Source organism: Mus caroli, unplaced genomic scaffold (assembly GCF_978045245.1).
Source record: "Mus caroli unplaced genomic scaffold, Mus_caroli_1 scaffold_15, whole genome shotgun sequence".
In the NCBI taxonomy this organism is placed as follows: Eukaryota; Metazoa; Chordata; class Mammalia; order Rodentia; family Muridae; genus Mus; species Mus caroli.
The window spans coordinates 111,491,967-111,511,884 of NW_028227270.1; the positions used below are offsets into that span (position 1 = coordinate 111,491,967).

The 19,918-nt window shown below is 43.3% G+C and overlaps 1 protein-coding gene and 2 non-coding genes across 3 annotated transcripts; 1 reads left to right on the forward strand and 2 right to left on the reverse strand.

The window, feature by feature from the left end:
- Positions 1 to 1,771: 1,771 nt before the first annotated feature.
- On the reverse strand, positions 1,772 to 4,635 carry LOC147001075 (isopentenyl-diphosphate delta-isomerase 2-like). Its single transcript, XM_085830813.1, has 4 exons — positions 4,494 to 4,635; positions 3,562 to 3,654; positions 2,635 to 2,765; positions 1,772 to 2,089 (listed from the first exon to the last, which is right to left on the reverse strand). Exons 1-4 carry the CDS (start codon positions 4,633 to 4,635, stop codon positions 1,772 to 1,774), a joined length of 684 nt encoding a protein of 227 aa, XP_085686939.1.
- A 746-nt stretch (positions 4,636 to 5,381) lies between these two features.
- Positions 5,382 to 5,516, forward strand: LOC115030271 (small nucleolar RNA SNORA17). Its single transcript, XR_003835858.1, has one exon. It is a non-coding gene; the product is annotated as a small nucleolar RNA SNORA17 (small nucleolar RNA).
- Positions 5,517 to 19,439: 13,923 nt separating this feature from the next.
- On the reverse strand, positions 19,440 to 19,574 carry LOC147001076 (small nucleolar RNA SNORA17). Its single transcript, XR_015045499.1, has one exon. It is a non-coding gene; the product is annotated as a small nucleolar RNA SNORA17 (small nucleolar RNA).
- Positions 19,575 to 19,918: the final 344 nt, after the last annotated feature.

Consider the following 19,918-nt stretch of genomic DNA (forward strand, 5'->3'; position numbering starts at 1 on the left):
TTGTTGGTAACCACAGTGTGAAATAAACCAAGACAGGTCAGTGATGATGTGTACAGATTTATTCCTAGAGTCTCCAGGGAGTCAGCAAGATATAGGCACTGAATCTAAACTTGGTAAGATACAAGTTGGGATATGACAGAGGAGAGATCCTAATGGCAGAAGCCCTCCTTTCTAAGTGTCCAGTTATACCTTGAAATCCTGTGAATTTTTTATTGGAACAATCACCCCAGGACTGTAGGCCAGAGAATACTCAGTCAAGGATTAGGTAATTGGTGCTTGGTTTTTATTTATTGCTGAGAAAAAGACCTAATGCAATATGGTAGCAAACGGCAAAGGATTTAACAAGCAATTTATTTAGTAACCAGAAATTAAGGGAGTTTTCTCATTAGTCAAAGAAAAATTAGAGAAGTCAAAGTAGCTTTTTTTTTTTTTAATCTGATTATAATTATTTCCGAACTGTCCGGAAGTCCAAGTGTTGACCCCAATGCAGGAGAGATGGTAGATAGTTTAGGTGACTAAATCATCAGGGCTCTAGTGTAGCAATAGTGGGCAAATCTATTGAATTCATAGTTAATTGGCTCTAAGGAGGTGGCACCTATGTGGGTTATGCCTGTGAGGATATATTCTCTCTGCATCTCTCTTCCCCTCTCTGTTTCCTTGCCAACATGATCTTTTCTCTGCTTCTCTGTTTCCTCTTTCTGCTGGGAGATAGGTAGCATTCTTAGCTCCAGCTTCTGCCTCACTGGTTTCTGTCTGACCTTAGGCCTGAAAGAATTGAGACACACAATCCCAGTTGAGATTTCCATACACCCTTTCTTCCTTTTCTAAGTCTATTCCCCAGGTATTTTTTCACAGTTCTAGAAGGCTGCCTAACAAGTTGATGACTCAAGTATTTGCATTCAGTGTTTTCATGATATTTATGTATTAAAGATAGTTTGGAATAAACATTATTTGTTTATATAATGTAGACATAGCATTTTGCCAAAAGTATTCTCCCCTTACTCATTTTGAAGGAAATGAAAGTTTGATTTCTCAATACATTTGTACAGAAGACTTTTGTATGTTCTGTTGTAAGTCACTACTAGGTAGGGTACAGAGAGCACAGAGAGCAACTGTTACTCTGCTGCTTAGCTTACCAAATGGGTGACAGCTTCTGTGAAGTTAATGCGCCTGGTTACAATGTAAGCTTCTGTGTCCTTTTAGTTTACTGTAGCTATGCATCTATTTATCTACCTATTTATTTATTTTTTGTTTTTGAGGTAGGGTTTTCTGTGTAGCCCAGGTTGTTCTGGAACTCACTATGTAGACCAGGCTGGCCTCAAACTCAGAGATCCATCTACCTCTGTCTCCCAAGTGCTGGGACTAAACGTGTGTGCCACCACCGACCAGCTATGAATTCCTCATGTACATTGTTATCATCACGCACCACACATCCTCAGGAGGGGTTCTGCAGTTGCAAGTGATGGCATAACAGAGATGACAGCTGTGGTCCTTGTCTGAGCCTCTGCTGTACATAAGATTACAGAAGAACAGATGCACCACAGAGAACTTTTAGGGAGGAAAGTGATTTTTCTGTAGACTGCAGTGGAAAACTTTTTAAGGGCTAGAAGAATCAAGGGAACAATTGGTTAAAACTCGCAGGCTGGATTTTAGCTGGCAAGGTGACTGATGGATTTCAGCACTCAACTTCTATAACTCCCCTCACCCTTGTGCAAGCTATTCAAATCCTGCCTTGGAGCTGACCTCTGCTATAGACTGTACTTCTTCCAACTCACAGTCCATAGATCTTGTCAGGCTCCACGAATGGAGACACATCTTCTAAATGAGGCCACCAAGGCATCAGGAAGCCTTCTGTTATGGTTCTGAACCAAGGGGTGATCTTCTCTTCTCCTCGGGCCCCCCTGTCCAGTAGCTCCTGCACGTCCTTCCGGCTCATGTAGTAGCAGCGTCTCACTTCCCTGGCATCTGGGTTTAGTGTAAGATCTTTTCTCACCAACAGAAGATAGAAAATCTCATGTTCTCCCCAGATACCATCTGACTGACACTTGTGGTATATTCGGGTCATGAAGATTATGTCCTTTATGGAAATCTGTGTCAAAGTTGTTACAGTATTACTTCAATAAGAGATAAACTAAAAATTTACATAAATATCCAAATAAAACACCAGAACACTTCATTCCTTTCCTCAGCGATTTTCAGAGAGTGCCTCAGAAGCACTTAAGCTTTAATTAGCCCTTCTATGGTAGATCACAATTGTGCCCTCTTTGGGCACAATTCCTGGCAACAACAGCTTCATTTTTCATTCACATTGAAGACCACATGGAAACAAGACATGAGGCTAAAAACAGCTCTGAGCATTAGGACATGTAGGTATGTGAAAGTTTCTTTTGAGAATGAAACAGCTTCAATACAGTGACTTGTGTCACAGCCTTTCCCATGGAACAGAGTGGGGCACTTCCACAGGAAAGCTGTTTCCTATGCAAGACAGAAGCCATGTTAGTGCCCCATCCACTCCCTGAGTCAGCATTTTGGTGGATGAAACTTGACAGCACTGTCATGTGACACTATTCCTATTAAACAGATCCCTGACCACAAAGAAAGGTTCATGAGCCCTGTGCTGGAGTGAGTGGGTACCTGGTCCTGGGAGATGCCCAGCTCAGCCTGCAGACGTCTCAGGGCTGCCCTCCTCACTCCCAAGGCATCCTTCTCTTCCATCTCCTCAGGCACGTACAGAGGGTGACTAGAACAGGAGTCTGTGAAATGTCCTAGGGCAGTGTACAGCATGCTGCTTTAGTGAGAGTGCACTTTATTCAATAGGGGGAAATTCCTTCCTGGTCATTTAATATAGAAAGCAGGTTCACGGACCAAGAGCTCAGTGGGTAAGAGCACCCAACTGCTCTTCCGAAGGTCCAGAGTTCAAATCCCAGCAACCACATGGTGGCTCACAACCATACGTAATAAGATCTGACTCCCTCTTCTGGAGTGTCTGAAGACAGCTACAGTATACTTACATATAATAAATAAATAAATAAATATTAAAAAAAAAAGAGGGGCTGGCAAGATGGCTCAGTGGATAAGAGCACCCGACTGCTCTTCTGAAGGTCCAGAGTTCAAATCCCAGCAACCACATGGTGGCTCACAACCATCCGTAATGAGATCTGACACCCTCTTCTGGTGCATCTGAAGACAGCTACAGTGTACTTACATATAATAATAAATAAATAAATCTTTAATAAAAAAAAAAAAAGAAAGCAGGTTCACCTCAGACTTATCAGTATCAGTTCTTCTATTAGATTATAAAATTCCATGACTCAATTCCAGTTACAAATGCTTGTAATTTACTGCCCTTGTTTCTTCAGCTGGAGTGGGACTGATGAGCGCTCTCTCTCTCTCTCTCTCTCTCTCTCTCTCTCTCTCACACACACACACACACACACACACACAGGGGGGCAGGATTGGAGGAAGAATGTCTAGATGGGTTTTCTCACTAGTCATCCCTCTGAGGCTCCTAAACCCTAAGTTAGACTCCAGTACACCCTGGAGTGGAGTTGAGTGGCTCACCTGGAAAAGTGTACTTGGCATCTGCTCTCTGCTGGACCAAGAGCTCGTTTTTCATGTTGAAAAGGACCACACTGAAGGCTCTGTGTAGCAGGCCTGCAAAGTAGTGTGTACAATGTAAAGTCACGCTAAGTCAGCATGGAATCTGTAGGTCCATCCCCTTCTCTCTCATTCTCATCCAGCACAGGATGGTGGCCCCTGGAGTGGCTGATGATCCTTGTGATAGAATGTATGCTAGTCGTTTGACATTTGCTGATTCAGTATTTATATATGAACAGTAAGACTGCAAGTGAGGACTGCAGTATTCCTCCACTTGTAAACACAAACTAGAGATTCCAGAAGTAAAGTAAGCTTTGCCAGGTAGGTTGAGACCCTACTGTGTGAATCTAAAGTCTTGAAACATTTGTTAGCTACTTGACACTATATTGCTAGCTGCTTGACACTATGTTATGAACTGCTTGGAACTCTGTTGCTAGCTGCTTTGGCCACACTGTGCAGGCATATGGATGAGCCAGTGGCACACAGTCACTGCTTATGCCCTTGAAGTTGTGACACATGAGGCACTGATGGGGCTCACAATGGGTTACTTTCTACCACCTACTTTTTCTAAATACAGGAATCGCTGTATACGCCTGACAGGTGTGAGTATGTAGTACAGGCTGGCTTTGAATTCACAGAGATAACTTGCCTTTGCTTCTATACTGGGACTAAAAGTGTGCAGCACCATCCCCAGCTTGGCTACAATTTCTGACTTTCCCATCCCAGCGCAAGACAGCAGTCACAGTCTACATTACCCACTCTACTGACGTTAGTGTTAACCTTATCAAGTCAGCAGCACCAGCAGCAACCTCTGGACAGCTGCCTCCAGCCACTGCCTGGCTCAGAGAGCGGCCAATGGCACCAGGACTGCACATGGCAGCCTCCTTCCTGCTCACCCTTGTTGATGTTTTCCATGAGGTGACAGTTCTTCTTGGTGTCAGCCCCAATGATCTGATCCTGCTTGTCAATGACAATGCACATCTCCTCCAGACGTTTTAGCTGGAGTTCATCAAGGTGAGTTTTGCTTGCCTGGAACATACCTGTGACCACAAATGGACTGTCTTTTATAAGCAGAAAACATAAGAGGTGGGAAGCCCCTCCCATATCAGTGACAGAAGTTACACAGACATGGATGTGTAACCGTTAGTGGAGAAGGATGAGGTTTTAATGATCAGTCAGTGAGCCATGCCACTACTTAGAGCGAGATCAGGGTCTGAATTTTATTCCTCAATGGATTTTAAATCCCTGTGTGGTGAGATAGTTCTCTTGAAATGAAGCTGCTGGCTGAGATGGTGGGGAGTAGGTATTCCAACTTATAATATTCAGATCATACTTATCTCTGAGGAATGGCAGTGCAGGGAATGGGGCAGGCACCTGAAGATAGGAATTGATTACGAGGTCATGGAGTGGTGTTGCTTCCCAGCTTTCTCCTATTGCCTTACTCAGCTTGCTTTCTTATACAACCATGGATCACCTACCTAGGGTTAGCACCCTCCACTGTGGGCTGAATTCTCCCAGATCAATTGTTAATCAAGAAAATGTCAGACAGAGTTGCCTATAAGCCAATCTCCTCCCTCCCCCTGCCCCCCCCACCCCCCTCCCCCAACAAAACAGGGTTTATCTGTGTGTAGTCCTGGCTGTCCTGGAATTCACTTTGTAAACCAGGCTGGCCTTGATCTCACACAGATCCACCTGCCTCTGCCTCTGAAGTGCTCGCATTAAAGGTGGGTGCCACCACACCCTAGGGCATATTAGCCAATCTTATGGAGACATTTTCTCAATTGACAGTCTCTTTAAAGAATGACTCTAAAGTGGCTGCTGAGTCGCATGTATGTCAGTAGGTGGCAGAGAGGAGAAAGGCTCTGTCTCCACTCAGTGTTCTGACCTAGGAACATCTGAATGATTAGTAGTCTAACATTCCTTGAAATAACGGAGCCTGAGATGATCATCAGCCAGGCAAGGCCTGGTGGACTTGGACTCCCAGGATTGGGAGCATGCCTGAGATTGGAAGAACTGTGCCTGGGACGGAACCCTAGATAGACCTTTGGGAGGAGTCACTTGGGCAAGCTGGGTGAGGAGAGAGCCTGAGAAGACCACAGGTCTGGTGTCATGCAGGCCTGGTGGTACCAACCATGCTCAAGGTGACAGCAGCCTGGAGCCATAATGCATGAACTGTACATAGCACTCCTGAGATGACCCTAGATATTCAGAGATCCCAGACAAGAGGAGCAAGTAAGTGATGGAGAAATGGAAGAGAAAGACGAACAGAAGGAACTGGGCACAATGAAGAGAGGCAGAACTAGAGAGACTCGAGGGTAGTGAGGAGCAGCCTGATGTGATATGCTGCTTGGGACCATGGAGGGGTCAGGGCTTGTGCTCCCACTGGGGGTCACATCTGGGTCTATGGCCCTGCAGAAGTAGGGATCTGTTACCACCAAAGACCAGGTGTTGTATATATGGGAGGGTTGTGCAGAACTGACCCTAACCCTCACCCGGGCATCATGGGAGAGCTGGCCCTAGGGGCACAGGAGTAGAAGAGCTGACCACACCCCTAGCCAGCTCCAGTACTCAAGGGAGTGGACCCTGCACCTTGCCTGGGCAGCAGAGGCGAGCTGGCCCTGGTTTCAGAGGTTGGGGGGTTGGGAGTTGAGGGGTGGGGTTGCAGGTGAGCCACCCTGAGGGCATTAGAGTGGGAAAGCCATTGGGTTGAAGTGAATTGGCCCACCCTAACACCTACCCCATTAATGAACTTCTGAGTGAATGAAGGGGCTGGCCCTTCAGATCCAAAGCTACAGAATCTTCATGGCACAGGGCAGCAACAGGATAATCTGTGTTATGGTTGGTCTGGTACTGCTGTGTATTCAGATCCTAAACACTGCCCTTCAAAATTCATTTACCGGGCTGGTGAGATGGCTCAGTGGGTAAGAGCACCCGACTGCTCCTCCAAAGGTCCAGAGTTCAAATCCCAGCAACCACATGGTGGCTCACAACCATCCGCAATGAGACCTGGCGCCCTCTTCTGGAGTGTCTGAAGACAGCTACAGTGTACTTACATATAATAAATAAATCTTTAAAAAAAAAAAATTCATTTACCTACCTCCACAAATGAAATCTCTCACACAGTAGCTTTTGTTGTCCAAACTCTGTCCCCAAACTTAGTTAATTGGATAATAAAAGTCTAGAGCCTGTGATTGTGCAGTAGAGAGAGAAAGGCAGAACTTAAGAATCGAATTAGTAGTCTCAGGAGAGACTGAGAAAAGGAGAGGGAGAAGGAAAAGGGGACCCAGAGAGGAAGAAGCTACCTTAAGAGATGGACCATGAGCATGTGGCCAAGGGAAACAAGTAACAAGGGATAAAGCTGGGATGTAAGTTAGAATAGCTCCAAAACCTGACCCATCTAGGTCTGCAGCTTCTAAAGTAAATACCAGGGCTCTGTGTCTTTTATATAGTCTGGATAGAATATATAATTCCTACTACATATCTGAGATGAATGTATAATTCATACTACATATCTGAGTCCTAGTGAGGTTCCACTATGAACAGAGTAACAGAAATCAGAGGCCTCTTATCAGACCAAGGACTGATTGCAATGGACATTTGCAAGCAAAGAAGTATGGACAAAAGGGTGCACTGTGGGGCACCCTGTGACACAGGACAGCAAGGAAAAAGTGACTTTAGTTTGTGTCAAGTTGACAAAAAACAAAACAAAGTAAAGCAAAACAATCAAACAGAAAATACAGCCAGAACAATTGGCTCCCTGGCTCCTTGACACACACATCACTACTGAACTACAACTTTTTCTTTTCCATTGACAACAAGAAGTCAAATTAAATATTAGATTGATATACACGATACAAAGCACATTTTGACTTTTAAAAGTTTTAAAACTTCATACACTTTAAAACATTCACTCTTTAAAACCTCTTGAATTCTAAATTTTCTCTTAAATGCTAAAGTCTCTCTAAAACTACTGTCTCTTTAAATATTCATAGTCTCTCAACTATGAGATCCCGTAAAATAAAAAATAAGTTACACACTTTCTCTTTTATAACCATTTATTTTTGAGATTATAATTATAACATTTTCCTTCCCTTTCCTGACTCCCGGGCCCTCTCACATTTTTTTTTTTTCCGTTTTTGGGTACAGAGTTTCTCTGTATAGCCCTGGCTGTCCTGGAACTCACTTTGTAGACCAGGCTGGCCTCGAACTCAGAAATCTGCCTGCCTCTGCCTCCCGAGTGCTGGGATTAAAGGCATGCACTGCCATGCTTGGCTCACAAATCTTTTCTTGCTCTCTTTCAATTTCATGGTCTCTATTTTACATCCTTACTGCATGAATATAAGAACACACACACAAACACTTACACACACACACACAAACACACACACGTTCCTAAATATAATCTGCTCAGTTCATTTGATGTTAGTTATTATATCAGGACTGATCATTTATCTTTGATAAGAAGTTGGTGTTACATGTCTGTGTCTTCTTTAATCAATTATCTTCTTTTTAAAAATTAATTATCTTTCACATGGTACTTGCCTTATTATAAAAAAAAATTAAGGGACTATATAGAAGTAATGAAATAAAAAATCAGAGAAATCAAAAGTTCAGGGTCTGGGGATACAGTTCAGTGGTAGAGTGCTGTTCAACCTGAGCGAGTCCCTGAGACCAATCCTCAGAACTGCAAAATAGATAAATGAATATCCCAACAAGCCCAATGCAAGTCAACTCCTAATAGAAGGTAACTTTTTTTTTAATCTCTTTTTTTTTAATTTTTTAAATATTTTTTTATTACGTATTTTCCTCAATTACATTTCTAATGCTATCCCAAAAGTCCCCCATACCCTCCCCCCCCCACTCCCCTACCCACCCATTCTCACTTTTTGACCCTGGCGTTCCCCTGTACTGGGGCATATAAAGTTTGCAAGTCCAATGGGCCTCTCTTTCCAGTGATGGCCGACTAGGCCATCTTTTGATCCATATGCAGCTAGAGTCAAGAGCTCCGGGGTACTGGTTAGTTCATAATGTTGGTGCACCTACAGGGTTGCAAATCCCTTTAGCTCCTTGGGTACTTTCTCTAGCTCCTTCATTGGAGGCCCTATGATCCATCCAATAGCTGACTGTGAACATCCACTTATGTGTTTGCTAGGCCCCGGCATAGTCTCACAAGAGACGGCTATAGCAGGATCCTTTCAGCAAATGCTTGCTAGTGTATGCAATGGTGTCATCGTTTGGAGGCTAATTATGGGATGGATCCCTGGATATGGCAAATGGTTGGACCTGGAGGGCATCATCCTGAGTGAGGTAACACTATCACAAAAGAACTCAAATGATATGTATCACTGATAAGTGGATATTAGCCCAGAAACTTAGTATACCCGAGATATAAGATACAATTTGCAAAACACATGAAACCAAAGAAGAACAAAGATCAAAGTGTGGACACTTTGCCCCTTCTTAGAATTGGAAACAATCACCCATGGAAGAAGTAACAGAGACAAAGTTTGGAGCTGAGACAAAAGGATGGACCATCTAGATAGAGACTGCCATATCCAAGGTAACTTAATTATAAGACAGGATTTCTCTGTATAACTCTGGGTGTCCTCAGACCCAGAGAGCCTCATGCTTCTGCCTCTCAAGTGTTGGCATTAAAGGCATGCTCGTCCTCAACCCAGCCTAATACAAGGTGAGTATGCTAAAGAAGTCAGGAGACAAGAGTGCCTGGGTCAGAGAGATACACACAGCACTGATAGCCAAGCTCTGAATTACCAACTACACCGTAAGGCACAGACAGATCTAGGCTCTCACCTCCTCTGAAGATGAGTCTTGTGCAGCCTCTGAAACCTGGGAGTGAATGGAGATGGGCTGCCTCAGCTGCAGCTGTCCTATATATGTGGTTACACAAGTGGGTGTTCTGTTGGAAGATCTTTTCAGATTTGGCAGAGAGACAAAACAGTCTAATTTTGCCATTCTTACCTTCTGAAGTGTGGTCCTTACGTGGCTGTCATTAGGATAGCTTAGTCCAAATCATTGCTGAGACAGAGACAGACAGTCTTCCTTTCTTATACTAATTTCTCAACATTTTGACCATGAAACACAGTGGAGTCAGGCACAATGAAGGGTGACTTGCTTCATCCTTTCATGACGAGGGGTTCAGTATTACTAAGCACTCTATCATTTTCTCATGACAAGAAGACAGCTGGCTGTCCCTTGAGAAGCACAGGTGGGGCTGTGGCACCATTCATCTACCTCACACTGGTCCTTATCTCCTTGGTTCAACTCAGAAATGTCTTGAAGCACCTCTGAGGTGTTGGGTGTAACTCAATGCCTGTCTTAGCCATTTCTTCTGGGTTTATATGTTATCTGGGATATCTATGACTGGAATTTTGACAATGTGAGAACCCCTCCTTCTAGATTTCTCTTACCATTTCTTAGGTAACTGAGGCAGGAATCTGAATCAGGAGAAATGTCAAGATGATGAATTCTCTCTACAAACTGAGCTCTTGGGCTTGCATGTTTGTCCAAGACCTGGTAGCAAAAAGTAGCATCTCTTGGATCCCAGCTTTATTCTTTCTCTACATATTTGATTTTGACAGCAGCAAGTACAAGCTGTTTGGGGAACTAGCCCAACTCAGTCTGCTGATGTACAGTCCACTGGAAAAAAAGCATAACATAATTACAGGGCATGGTGTTTTGATCTGTAGGAGTGATTGTAGACAGATGGACACTCACACAAAGACAGACAGACAGACAGAGAAACACCATGAGTGGTAATATGGAGGCTTCAAGGACCCAGCTACCTGTAAGTATTGGATTAATAGAGCCACATGCAGAGTTCCTGAAAGCATGAAGTAATAAGAAGAGAGCCAGATAGAATGTGAAGTAGACCAGGAGATGGCCTGTCTCAGGACAACATATCTGACTAGGGAATAAAGTGAAAGATTGATGGATGCATGGCTAAGTGGATAGACAGATGGATAGAAACAAATACAGAAATATATATGCATGGGTGTATAGGTAGACTGAAAGACAGAGGATGGATGCATACATGCATGGATGTACAGATGGATGGATATACAGACAGACAAATTGATGAATGGTCTGCTGGCTAGTCTTATGCCAACAAAACACAAGCTAGAGTTACCCGAAAGGAAGACAACTCAGTTTAGAAAATACCTCCAGAAATGATCCAGCTGTACAACTAGCTGATGGAAACAGATAAAGATATCTATGGCTAAACATTAGATAGAGAGTGGGGAATACTGCTGAAGAGGGCAGGAAGGATTGCAGCAGCTAGAGGGGTCAAGGACACCACAAGATACCTACAGAATCAACTAACCTTGGCCCCTTGGGTCATAGAGACTGAAATGCCAACCAGAGAGCTTGGATAAGACTGACCTAGGCCCTCTGCACATATGTAACAGTTTTGTACCATGGACTTCATGTTGGACTCCTAATAGTGGTAGCAGTGGCTGTCTCTGATTCTGTTGCCTGCCTTTGGAATCCATTCCTCTTACTGGGCTGCCTTGTCTAGCCTCACTTGGAGAAGATGCACCTAGTCTTACTGCAACTTGATATGCCAGGGCTGGTTGACATCCATGGGAAGCCTCCTATATTCTGAAGAGAAAGGGAGTGGGAGGGGTGAGGAGGAGAGATGGGGGAGAGGACTGGGAGGAGAGGATGGAGGGGACATTTTGTGCAAATTAATTAATAAGCAAAAAGATCCACCTGGAAGGCATTTCCTTAGTGATTGATGGGGGAGGGCCCAGGCTATTGTGGGTAATGCCATCCCATGGTTGGTGGTCCTGGGTTCTATTAGAAAGCAGACTGAGCAATCCATGGGAAAATAGCCAGGAAGCAGCACTCCTCCATGGCCTCTGCATCAGTGCCCATGTCCAAAATCCTTCTCTGTTTGAGTTCCTGACTTAACCCCTTTAAATGATGAGCAGTGATAAATAAGCCCTTTCCTCCCCAACTTGCTTTTTGGTCCTGATGTTTTGTCAAAGCAATAAAATCTTTAGACAAATGGATTCATGGTACATGGATGGGCAAATGGATACATGAATAAACCAATGAACAGACAAGGGGCTGCATGAATGTTTGTATGTCTGTGCCAAAAGATAATCAGAGATTGTGTGTGTGTGTGTGTGTGTGTGTGTATAATGTGTGTGTATGTATTTATGTATATATGTGTGTATGTATGTATGTATGTATGAATGGGTAGAGACTGAAGTGGGTGGACCCCTCAGGTATTTGAGACCAAAGTAGACAACATAGCAGTATTCTGTGTCAAAACCAAGTAAAACCATAGTTCTAGCTTCTTGCTTAGGAATCATTCCTATTTCTTCCTCCACTTATGTTTGCAGCCATATTTTGAAAAACTGCATCAGTGTGGTGGCAAATATAGGGAAATCTAGGTAAAAACCTGTGAGAACTCTCTGCACAAAACACAGGACTGCCAGACAAGCAACAATGGTGGAAACAGAACAGGGCACTTGAGCACCTGGAAACATCTGTGAGGTATTTTAATTAATCATTAATTAATACCAGGGATTCTCTATTCTTTCAAGAGGGAGCGAGAACCCCTCCAGGATTAGAACTGATCACTATGCAATTCTACTTCGAAGATTTTTTAATCCCAGCACTCAGGAGGCAGAGGCAGATGGATTTCTGGGTTCGAGGACAGCCAGGACTATACAGAGAAACCCTGTTGCAAAACACCATAAAAAAAAAAAAAAGATAGATGTCATATAATGAGTCTTCCATTAGTACATCCATTGGTTATACCTATCAGGATTGGCCTGAAGTATACATACAAGAAACAATGTGCAGGGCTGGCGAGATGGCTCAGTGAATATGAGCACTGACTGCTCTTCTGAAGGTCCTGAGTTCAATTCCCAGCAACCACATGGTGGCTCACAACCACCTGTAATGATATCTGATGCCCTCTTCTGGTACATCTGAAGACAGCTACAATTTACTTATTTATAATAATAAATATATCTTAAAGAAAAAAAGAATCAATGTACAGATAGAGCAGGTTGTATCCATGAATTTAGGAATATACATGTATTATATATATTAAGTATATAATAGCAATTAATGAAAAAGAGGCTATGAACTGAAAGGAACCAACAAAGAGTAAAAGGAGGATTTGAGTGGGATGGAAAAATGATGCAATTGTAGGATAATCTTTTTTTTAATTTTTAATATTTTTTATTACATATTTTCCTCAATTACATTTCCAATGCTATCCCAAAAGTCCCCCATAGCACCCCCCACTTCCCTACCCACCCATTCCCATTTTTTTGGCCCTGGCATTCCCCTATATTGGGGCATATAAAGTTTGCAAGTCCAATGGGCCTCTCTTTCCATTGATGGCCGACTAGGCCATCTTTCGATACATATGCAGCTAGAGACAAGAGCTCCGGGGTACTGGTTAGTCCACCATGTTGTTCCAACTATAGGGTTTCAGATCGCTTTAGCTCCTTGGGTACTTTCTCTAGCTTCTCCATTGGGAGCCCTGTGATACATCCAATAGCTGACTGTGAGCATCCACTCCTGTGTTTGCTAGGCCCCTGCATAGTCTCACAAAAGACAGCTATATTTGGGTGCAATTGTAGGATAATCTTAAGGAATACAAAAAAATATTTGAAAAACATACATGCTGGACTGGATCCAGCTGTCTGCTTCTGTATCTTGAAATACTATTTGTGTTTCTAGGTATAGACACATATGCACTAAACACACACATGAAAAATGCTCACGACTGTCCTATAAAGTCATAGAGAGGTGTGTGTGTACTACAACTTATGTAAGGTTATTTCTAAATAAAAGTTGAAAAGGCAAAAACTATGTCTCCCATGGGACCAAGATGGAAATCAAAGCATGGTGAACAACACAGGACCCCACAGGTGGAAACTGAAAAACGTAAACAAAGCACATTGTCTCAGAAACACATTCTCTCTTTCTCTCTCTTTGTCTCTCTCTCTCTCTGTCTGTCTCTTTTTTTCTCTGTCTCTCTCTCTGTCTCTCTCTCTCTCTCTCTGTCACTCACACACACACACACATGTGCAAATTCGCACACACGTGCGCACGCACACACACACACACACACACACACACACACACTGCAGAATATCTAACAGTTGTCTTAGCATCAGGCCTTTCCTCTATAAGGGAGTCCCCTGAGGCTACTCTCTGAAAATGCTAATAGAAACTGCAGTTGTAAGTTACTGTAGGGTGAGGGCTTTATAAAGACAGGGAAGACATGGGTAAAGCACAGCAAAAGCCTGGGTAGATGACAATGTGACCCTCCAGGAAGCTGTGCTTTATAGATGAGCAGCTTGCTGTAAAGTTCTGCAGGGCAGGTGCTGGCATTTCAATACTAAGCCAGCTTCAGGACTGTAGCAAGTCCTGGGTAGGTTTGTAATGGTTGTTTAATATGAATTGTGTAATATGAGACATGGCCACTGCATGCACGGATATGTCCAGTTGATCACACCATTGTTGAGGAAAGCTTCTGCTTAACTAGAAAAGACCGATGCTTGGCAGCAAGGCTGTGAGTAAAATGGGTGTGCCATATAACCCACCCTCCATTTTCTCAATACCCAGTGTTTGTGGGAACACAGAGCTAGGGGAGAGCAGTCTCACCTTCCTATGTGTGGCTCAGATTAAGTGGACACAGGACTCTATCTTCAGTAAGTAGAATTGCTCTTGTCCATGCTGAGGCTAGAGGAGTTTCTGAATCAACATGTCTATATAAGGATACCTTGTAGCTGTCATGTAAGCACAGGAACATTCTTCATGACAGGCAGTGAAGCCCGTGGCTCACCTGTCCCAGGCCTGGCAGGATACCTCACTCCTGGGACAGGATAGGCCGAAGCACTTGAGCCAAGGCTTCCTAGGAAAGGGGATTGGAGACCTGTTGCTTTGTGCTTGCAGTGGCTTTCCTGGATTTAGAGGTCGTGTGGATCTGTGTGCAAATGCACTGAGTGTTTTTGTTCCATCTGGAACTGACAAATGGTGTACAGGCCCGTGCTTATGTCTGTTTGTTAGATTTTGCATAGAGCATGGATCCTTGAATCTAATGACATTTAGAAGGCATTGACTCCCGTCAGAAGACCCTTATGTGTGACCACTATGACCACAGCTGGCTGCTAGGGTTTACTGTGTTGCACCGACACCTTCTATTCTGACCAGTTGCTGAAACCTTTCCAAGTATGATTTGGGGTGTGTGTGTGTGCGCGTGCTTGTGCATGTGTCCCCCTATGTGCTCATGAATCCACAGTCAATCCCCGGATTTTCTCCTCTTTGATCTCCCATCTTGATTTTTGGGAGTCTCCCCCATTCTGAGCTCACCAGTTCACCTAGGCTCCTTTCTGAGCCTCTCAAGAGAAGGGATTACCACTGTTGCTGCACCTGACATTTTATGTGGGTGATGTGGGTACTGGGACAAGAATGTAGGTCTTCATTGGTTTTTGACAAATAGATTGGCAATAGAGGCATCTTCATGACACAACTCCCTAGTTCATTATTTTAAGTTAATAATATATTTTTTTTGAAAAACCTACCATTCTGAATCCTAAAATCTTTGGAAAGCTAGATTGTCTTTAATTTTATTTTTAATTTTATTTATTGTTTTTTTACTTATTCACTTTACATCTTGATAGCTACCCCTCTCCCAGTCACCCCTCCCACAATCCTTCCCCCATGGTTCCCTTCTCCTTTGAGCAGGTGGGGGTCCCTCTGGGTATCCCTGACCCTGGCACATCAAGACTCTGTGAGGCTGGTTCATTCCAGTTTCTTAATGTCAATGTGTACCATGATTGCTAATCTCTGTCACTCTCATGAGCAGACTGTTCCTCAGGATATAGAACTCTTCAGAAGTCTGTGTCCAATTCCTTAGGTGCCTGTCCATCTGTGTCAATGTGACTTTGGCTGTGCACTGACCAAAAGATGACCCGAGATGAAGAACACTAAGGAGTTTCCTGCCTGTTGGTCAGTGCTTCCACCTAAATGCTAGAGAATCAGGCAGGTGGGGTCAAGTGCCCCGGTGCAGGGAAGAAATGTATTGTTTTCCCCAAATTAGAAATAGAGGAACTAACAAAGAGACAATCCCATATGGGTAGAGCTGATGTCATCACTGCAGTAACTGAAGTTACACAACCACCGGAGGCAACCCCTGAGTGGAGGGCATGCCAGTTCTCTCAAAGGCCTGTGGTTTTGTGTGGCGAAAACCACAAGGGCATTAAGTCCAAAAAAAAATGTGTTAAGCCCCAAAGTTGGCAAGACTAGAATACCTAGATGATACTTGTCCTGCTTTGGCTTGCAGCTACTGAATAATGTGTCCACTGGGAGCCTGTCTTCAGTGCTTTGCTAAATATTTGTATAGAACACAGAGCCACACAGTCAAACTCAAACCAACTGGGTAAATGAGTGAACAATCACTTAAATAAATGTAATTTTAAAAAGTAGTTATTTCACAAACTATTTTGACGTACTTAAAAGAAGACTTCAAACTCCAATTTCTAGTCAGCTGTTTTGTTTTTCTTATGGAGGAGAGAACACCATTTGGGGGGTGTAAAAAGAATATTTTATATCTTGTTAAATTAAACCCTGTGCTTGGAAAGCAATTTGTTTTGTTTTGTCTACCTTTGTTTGTTTGTTTGTTTATCTGAAATAGCATCACACTCTATAGCCCTAGTTAGCCTGGAACTCAAAATTCTTCTTCAACCTCCCAACTTTTCAACCTACCATGTGTGGCTGCTATGGTAGATATTTTGAAGTCTGCCCCTGTAAGATTTGTGGTAGCTCAAAATGACCATTGGTGTAAAAAGTTAAGTTAATGTGTTCTTTTCCCAGAATTTGCTTCACTGCAAGGTGTGCTAAGAGATAGTCATCTGCTTATTTAAAAAAGCCAACAAAATGTATCCGGTCCTTAAGTTTACCCACTAAGAGATAGTCCTCTGCTTTGAAAAGCCCGCACAAAGTCTCCAGTCCTTAAGTATGCCCCCTAAGTGCCCTCTGTACATCCAGGCATGTATGCATCCATCCTCTCTTTATCAGTCTACCTATACATCCATGCATACATATTTCTGTATTTGTTTCTATCCATCTGTCTATCCACTTAGCCATGCATCCATCAATCTTCCACTTTATTCCCTAGTCAGATATGTTGTCCTGAGACAGGCCATCTCCTGGTCTACTTCACATTCAATCTGGCTCTCCTCTTATTACTTCATGCTTTCAGGAACTCTGCATGTGGCTCTATTAATCCAATACTAACAGGTAGCTGGGTCCTTGAAGCCTCCATATTACCACTCATGGTGTTTCTCTGTCTGTCTGTCTGTCTTTGTGTGAGTGTCTATCTGTCTACAATCGCTCCTACAGATCAAAACACCATGCCCTGTAATTATGTTATGCTTTTTTTCCAGTGGACTGTACATCAGCAGACTGAGTTGGGCTAGTTCCCCAAACAGCTTGTACTTGCTGCTGTCAAAATCAAATATGTAGAGAAAGAATAAAGCTGGGATCCAAGAGATGCTACTTTTTGCTACCAGGTCTTGGACAAACATGCAAGCCCAAGAGCTCAGTTTGTAGAGAGAATTCATCATCTTGACATTTCTCCTGATTCAGATTCCTGCCTCAGTTACCTAAGAAATGGTAAGAGAAATCTAGAAGGAGGGGTTCTCACATTGTCAAAATTCCAGTCATAGATATCCCAGATAACATATAAACCCAGAAGAAATGGCTAAGACAGGCATTGAGTTACACCCAACACCTCAGAGGTGCTTCAAGACATTTCTGAGTTGAACCAAGGAGATAAGGACCAGTGTGAGGTAGATGAATGGTGCCACAGCCCCACCTGTGCTTCTCAAGGGACAGCCAGCTGTCTTCTTGTCATGAGAAAATGATAGAGTGCTTAGTAATACTGAACCCCTCGTCATGAAAGGATGAAGCAAGTCACCCTTCATTGTGCCTGACTCCACTGTGTTTCATGGTCAAAATGTTGAGAAATTAGTATAAGAAAGGAAGACTGTCTGTCTCTGTCTCAGCAATGATTTGGACTAAGCTATCCTAATGACAGCCACGTAAGGACCACACTTCAGAAGGTAAGGATGGCAAAATTAGACTGTTTTGTCTCTCTGCCAAATCTGAAAAGATCTTCCAACAGAACACCCACTTGTGTAACCACATATATAGGACAGCTGCAGCTGAGGCAGCCCATCTCCATTCACTCCCAGGTTTCAGAGGCTGCACAAGACTCATCTTCAGAGGAGGTGAGAGCCTAGATCTGTCTGTGCCTTACGGTGTAGTTGGTAATTCAGAGCTTGGCTATCAGTGCTGTGTGTATCTCTCTGACCCAGGCACTCTTGTCTCCTGTCTTCTTTACATACTCACCTTGTATTAGGCTGGGTTGAGGACGAGCATGCCTTTAATGCCAACACTTGAGAGGCAGAAGCATGAGGCTCTCTGGGTCTGAGGACACCCAGAGCTATATAGAGAAATCCTGTCTTAAAAAAAGTTACCTTCTATTAGGAGTTGACTTGCATCGGGCTTGTTGGGATATTCATTTATCTATTTTGCAGTTCTGAGGATTGGTCTCAGGGACTCGCTCAGGTTGAACAGCACTCTACCACTGAACTGTATCCCCAGATCCTGAACTTTTGATTTCTCTGATTTTTTATTTCATTACTTCTATATAGTCCCTTAATTTTTTTTATAATAAGGCAAGTACCATGTGAAAGATAATTAATTTTAAAAAAGAAGATAATTGATTAAAGAAGACACAGACATGTAACACCAACTTCTTATCAAAGATAAATGATCAGTCCTGATATAATAACTAACATCAAATGAACTGAGCAGATTATATTTAGGAATGTGTGTGTAAGTGTTTGTGTGTGTTCTTATATTCATGCAGTAAGGATGTAAAATAGAGACCATGAAATTGAAAGAGAGCAAAAAAGATTTGTGAGCCAGGTGTGGTGGTGAATGCCTTTAGTCTCAGCACTTGGGAGGCAGAGGCAGGCAGATTTCTGAGTTCGAGGTCAGCCTGGTCTACAAAGTGAGTTCCAGGACAGCCAGAGCTATACACAGAAACTCTGTCCCCAAAACCCAAAGAAACCAAATAAACAACAACAACAACAACAAAATTGTGAGAGGCCAGGAGTCAGGAAAGGGAAGGAAAATGTTATAATTATAATCTCAAAAATAAATGGTTATAAAAGAGAAAGTGTGTAACTTACTTTTTATTTTACAGGATCTCATAGTTGAAGACTATGAATATTTAAAGGGACAGTAGTTTTAGAGAGACTTTAGCATTTAAGAGAAAATTTAGACTTCAAGAGGTTTTAAAGAGAGTGAATGTTTTAAAGTGTATGAAGTTGTAAAACTCCATGGTCCCAAGCAGCATACCACATCAGGCTGCTCCTCACTACCCTCGAGTCTCTCTAGTTCTGCCTCTCTTCATTGTGCCCAGTTCCTTCTGTTCGTCTTTCTCTTCCATTTCTCCATCACTTACTTGCTCCTCTTGTCTGGGATCTCTGAATATCTAGGGTCATCTCAGGAGTGCTATGTACATTTCATGCATTATGGCTCCAGGCTGCTGTCACCTTGAGCATGGTTGGTACCACCAGGCCTGTATGACACCAGACCTGTAGTCTTCTCAGGCTCTCTCCTCACCCAGCTTGCCCAAGTGACTCCTCCCAAAGGTCTATCTAGGTTTCGGTCCCAGGCACAGTTCTTCCAATCTCGGGCATGCTCCCAATCCTGGGAGTCCAAGTCCACCAGGCCTTGCCTGGCTGATGATCATCTCAGGCTCCGTTATTTCAAGGAATGTTAGACTACTAATCATTCAGATGTTCCTAGGTCAGAACACTGAGTGGAGACAGAGCCTTTCTCCTCTCTGCCACCTACTGACATACATGCGACTCAGCAGCCACTTTAGAGTCATTCTTTAAAGAGACTGTCAATTGAGAAAATGTCTCCATAAGATTGGCTAATATGCCCTAGGGTGTGGTGGCACCCACCTTTAATGCGAGCACTTCAGAGGCAGAGGCAGAGGCAGGTGGATCTGTGTGAGATCAAGGCCAGCCTGGTTTACAAAGTGAATTCCAGGACAGCCAGGACTACACACGGATAAACCCTGTTTTGTTGGGGGAGGGGGATGGGGGGGCAGGGGGAGGGAGGAGATTGGCTTATAGGCAACTCTGTCTGACATTTTCTTGATTAACAATTGATCTGGGAGAATTCAGCCCACAGTGGAGGGTGCTAACCCTAGGTAGGTGATCCATGGTTGTATAAGAAAGCAAGC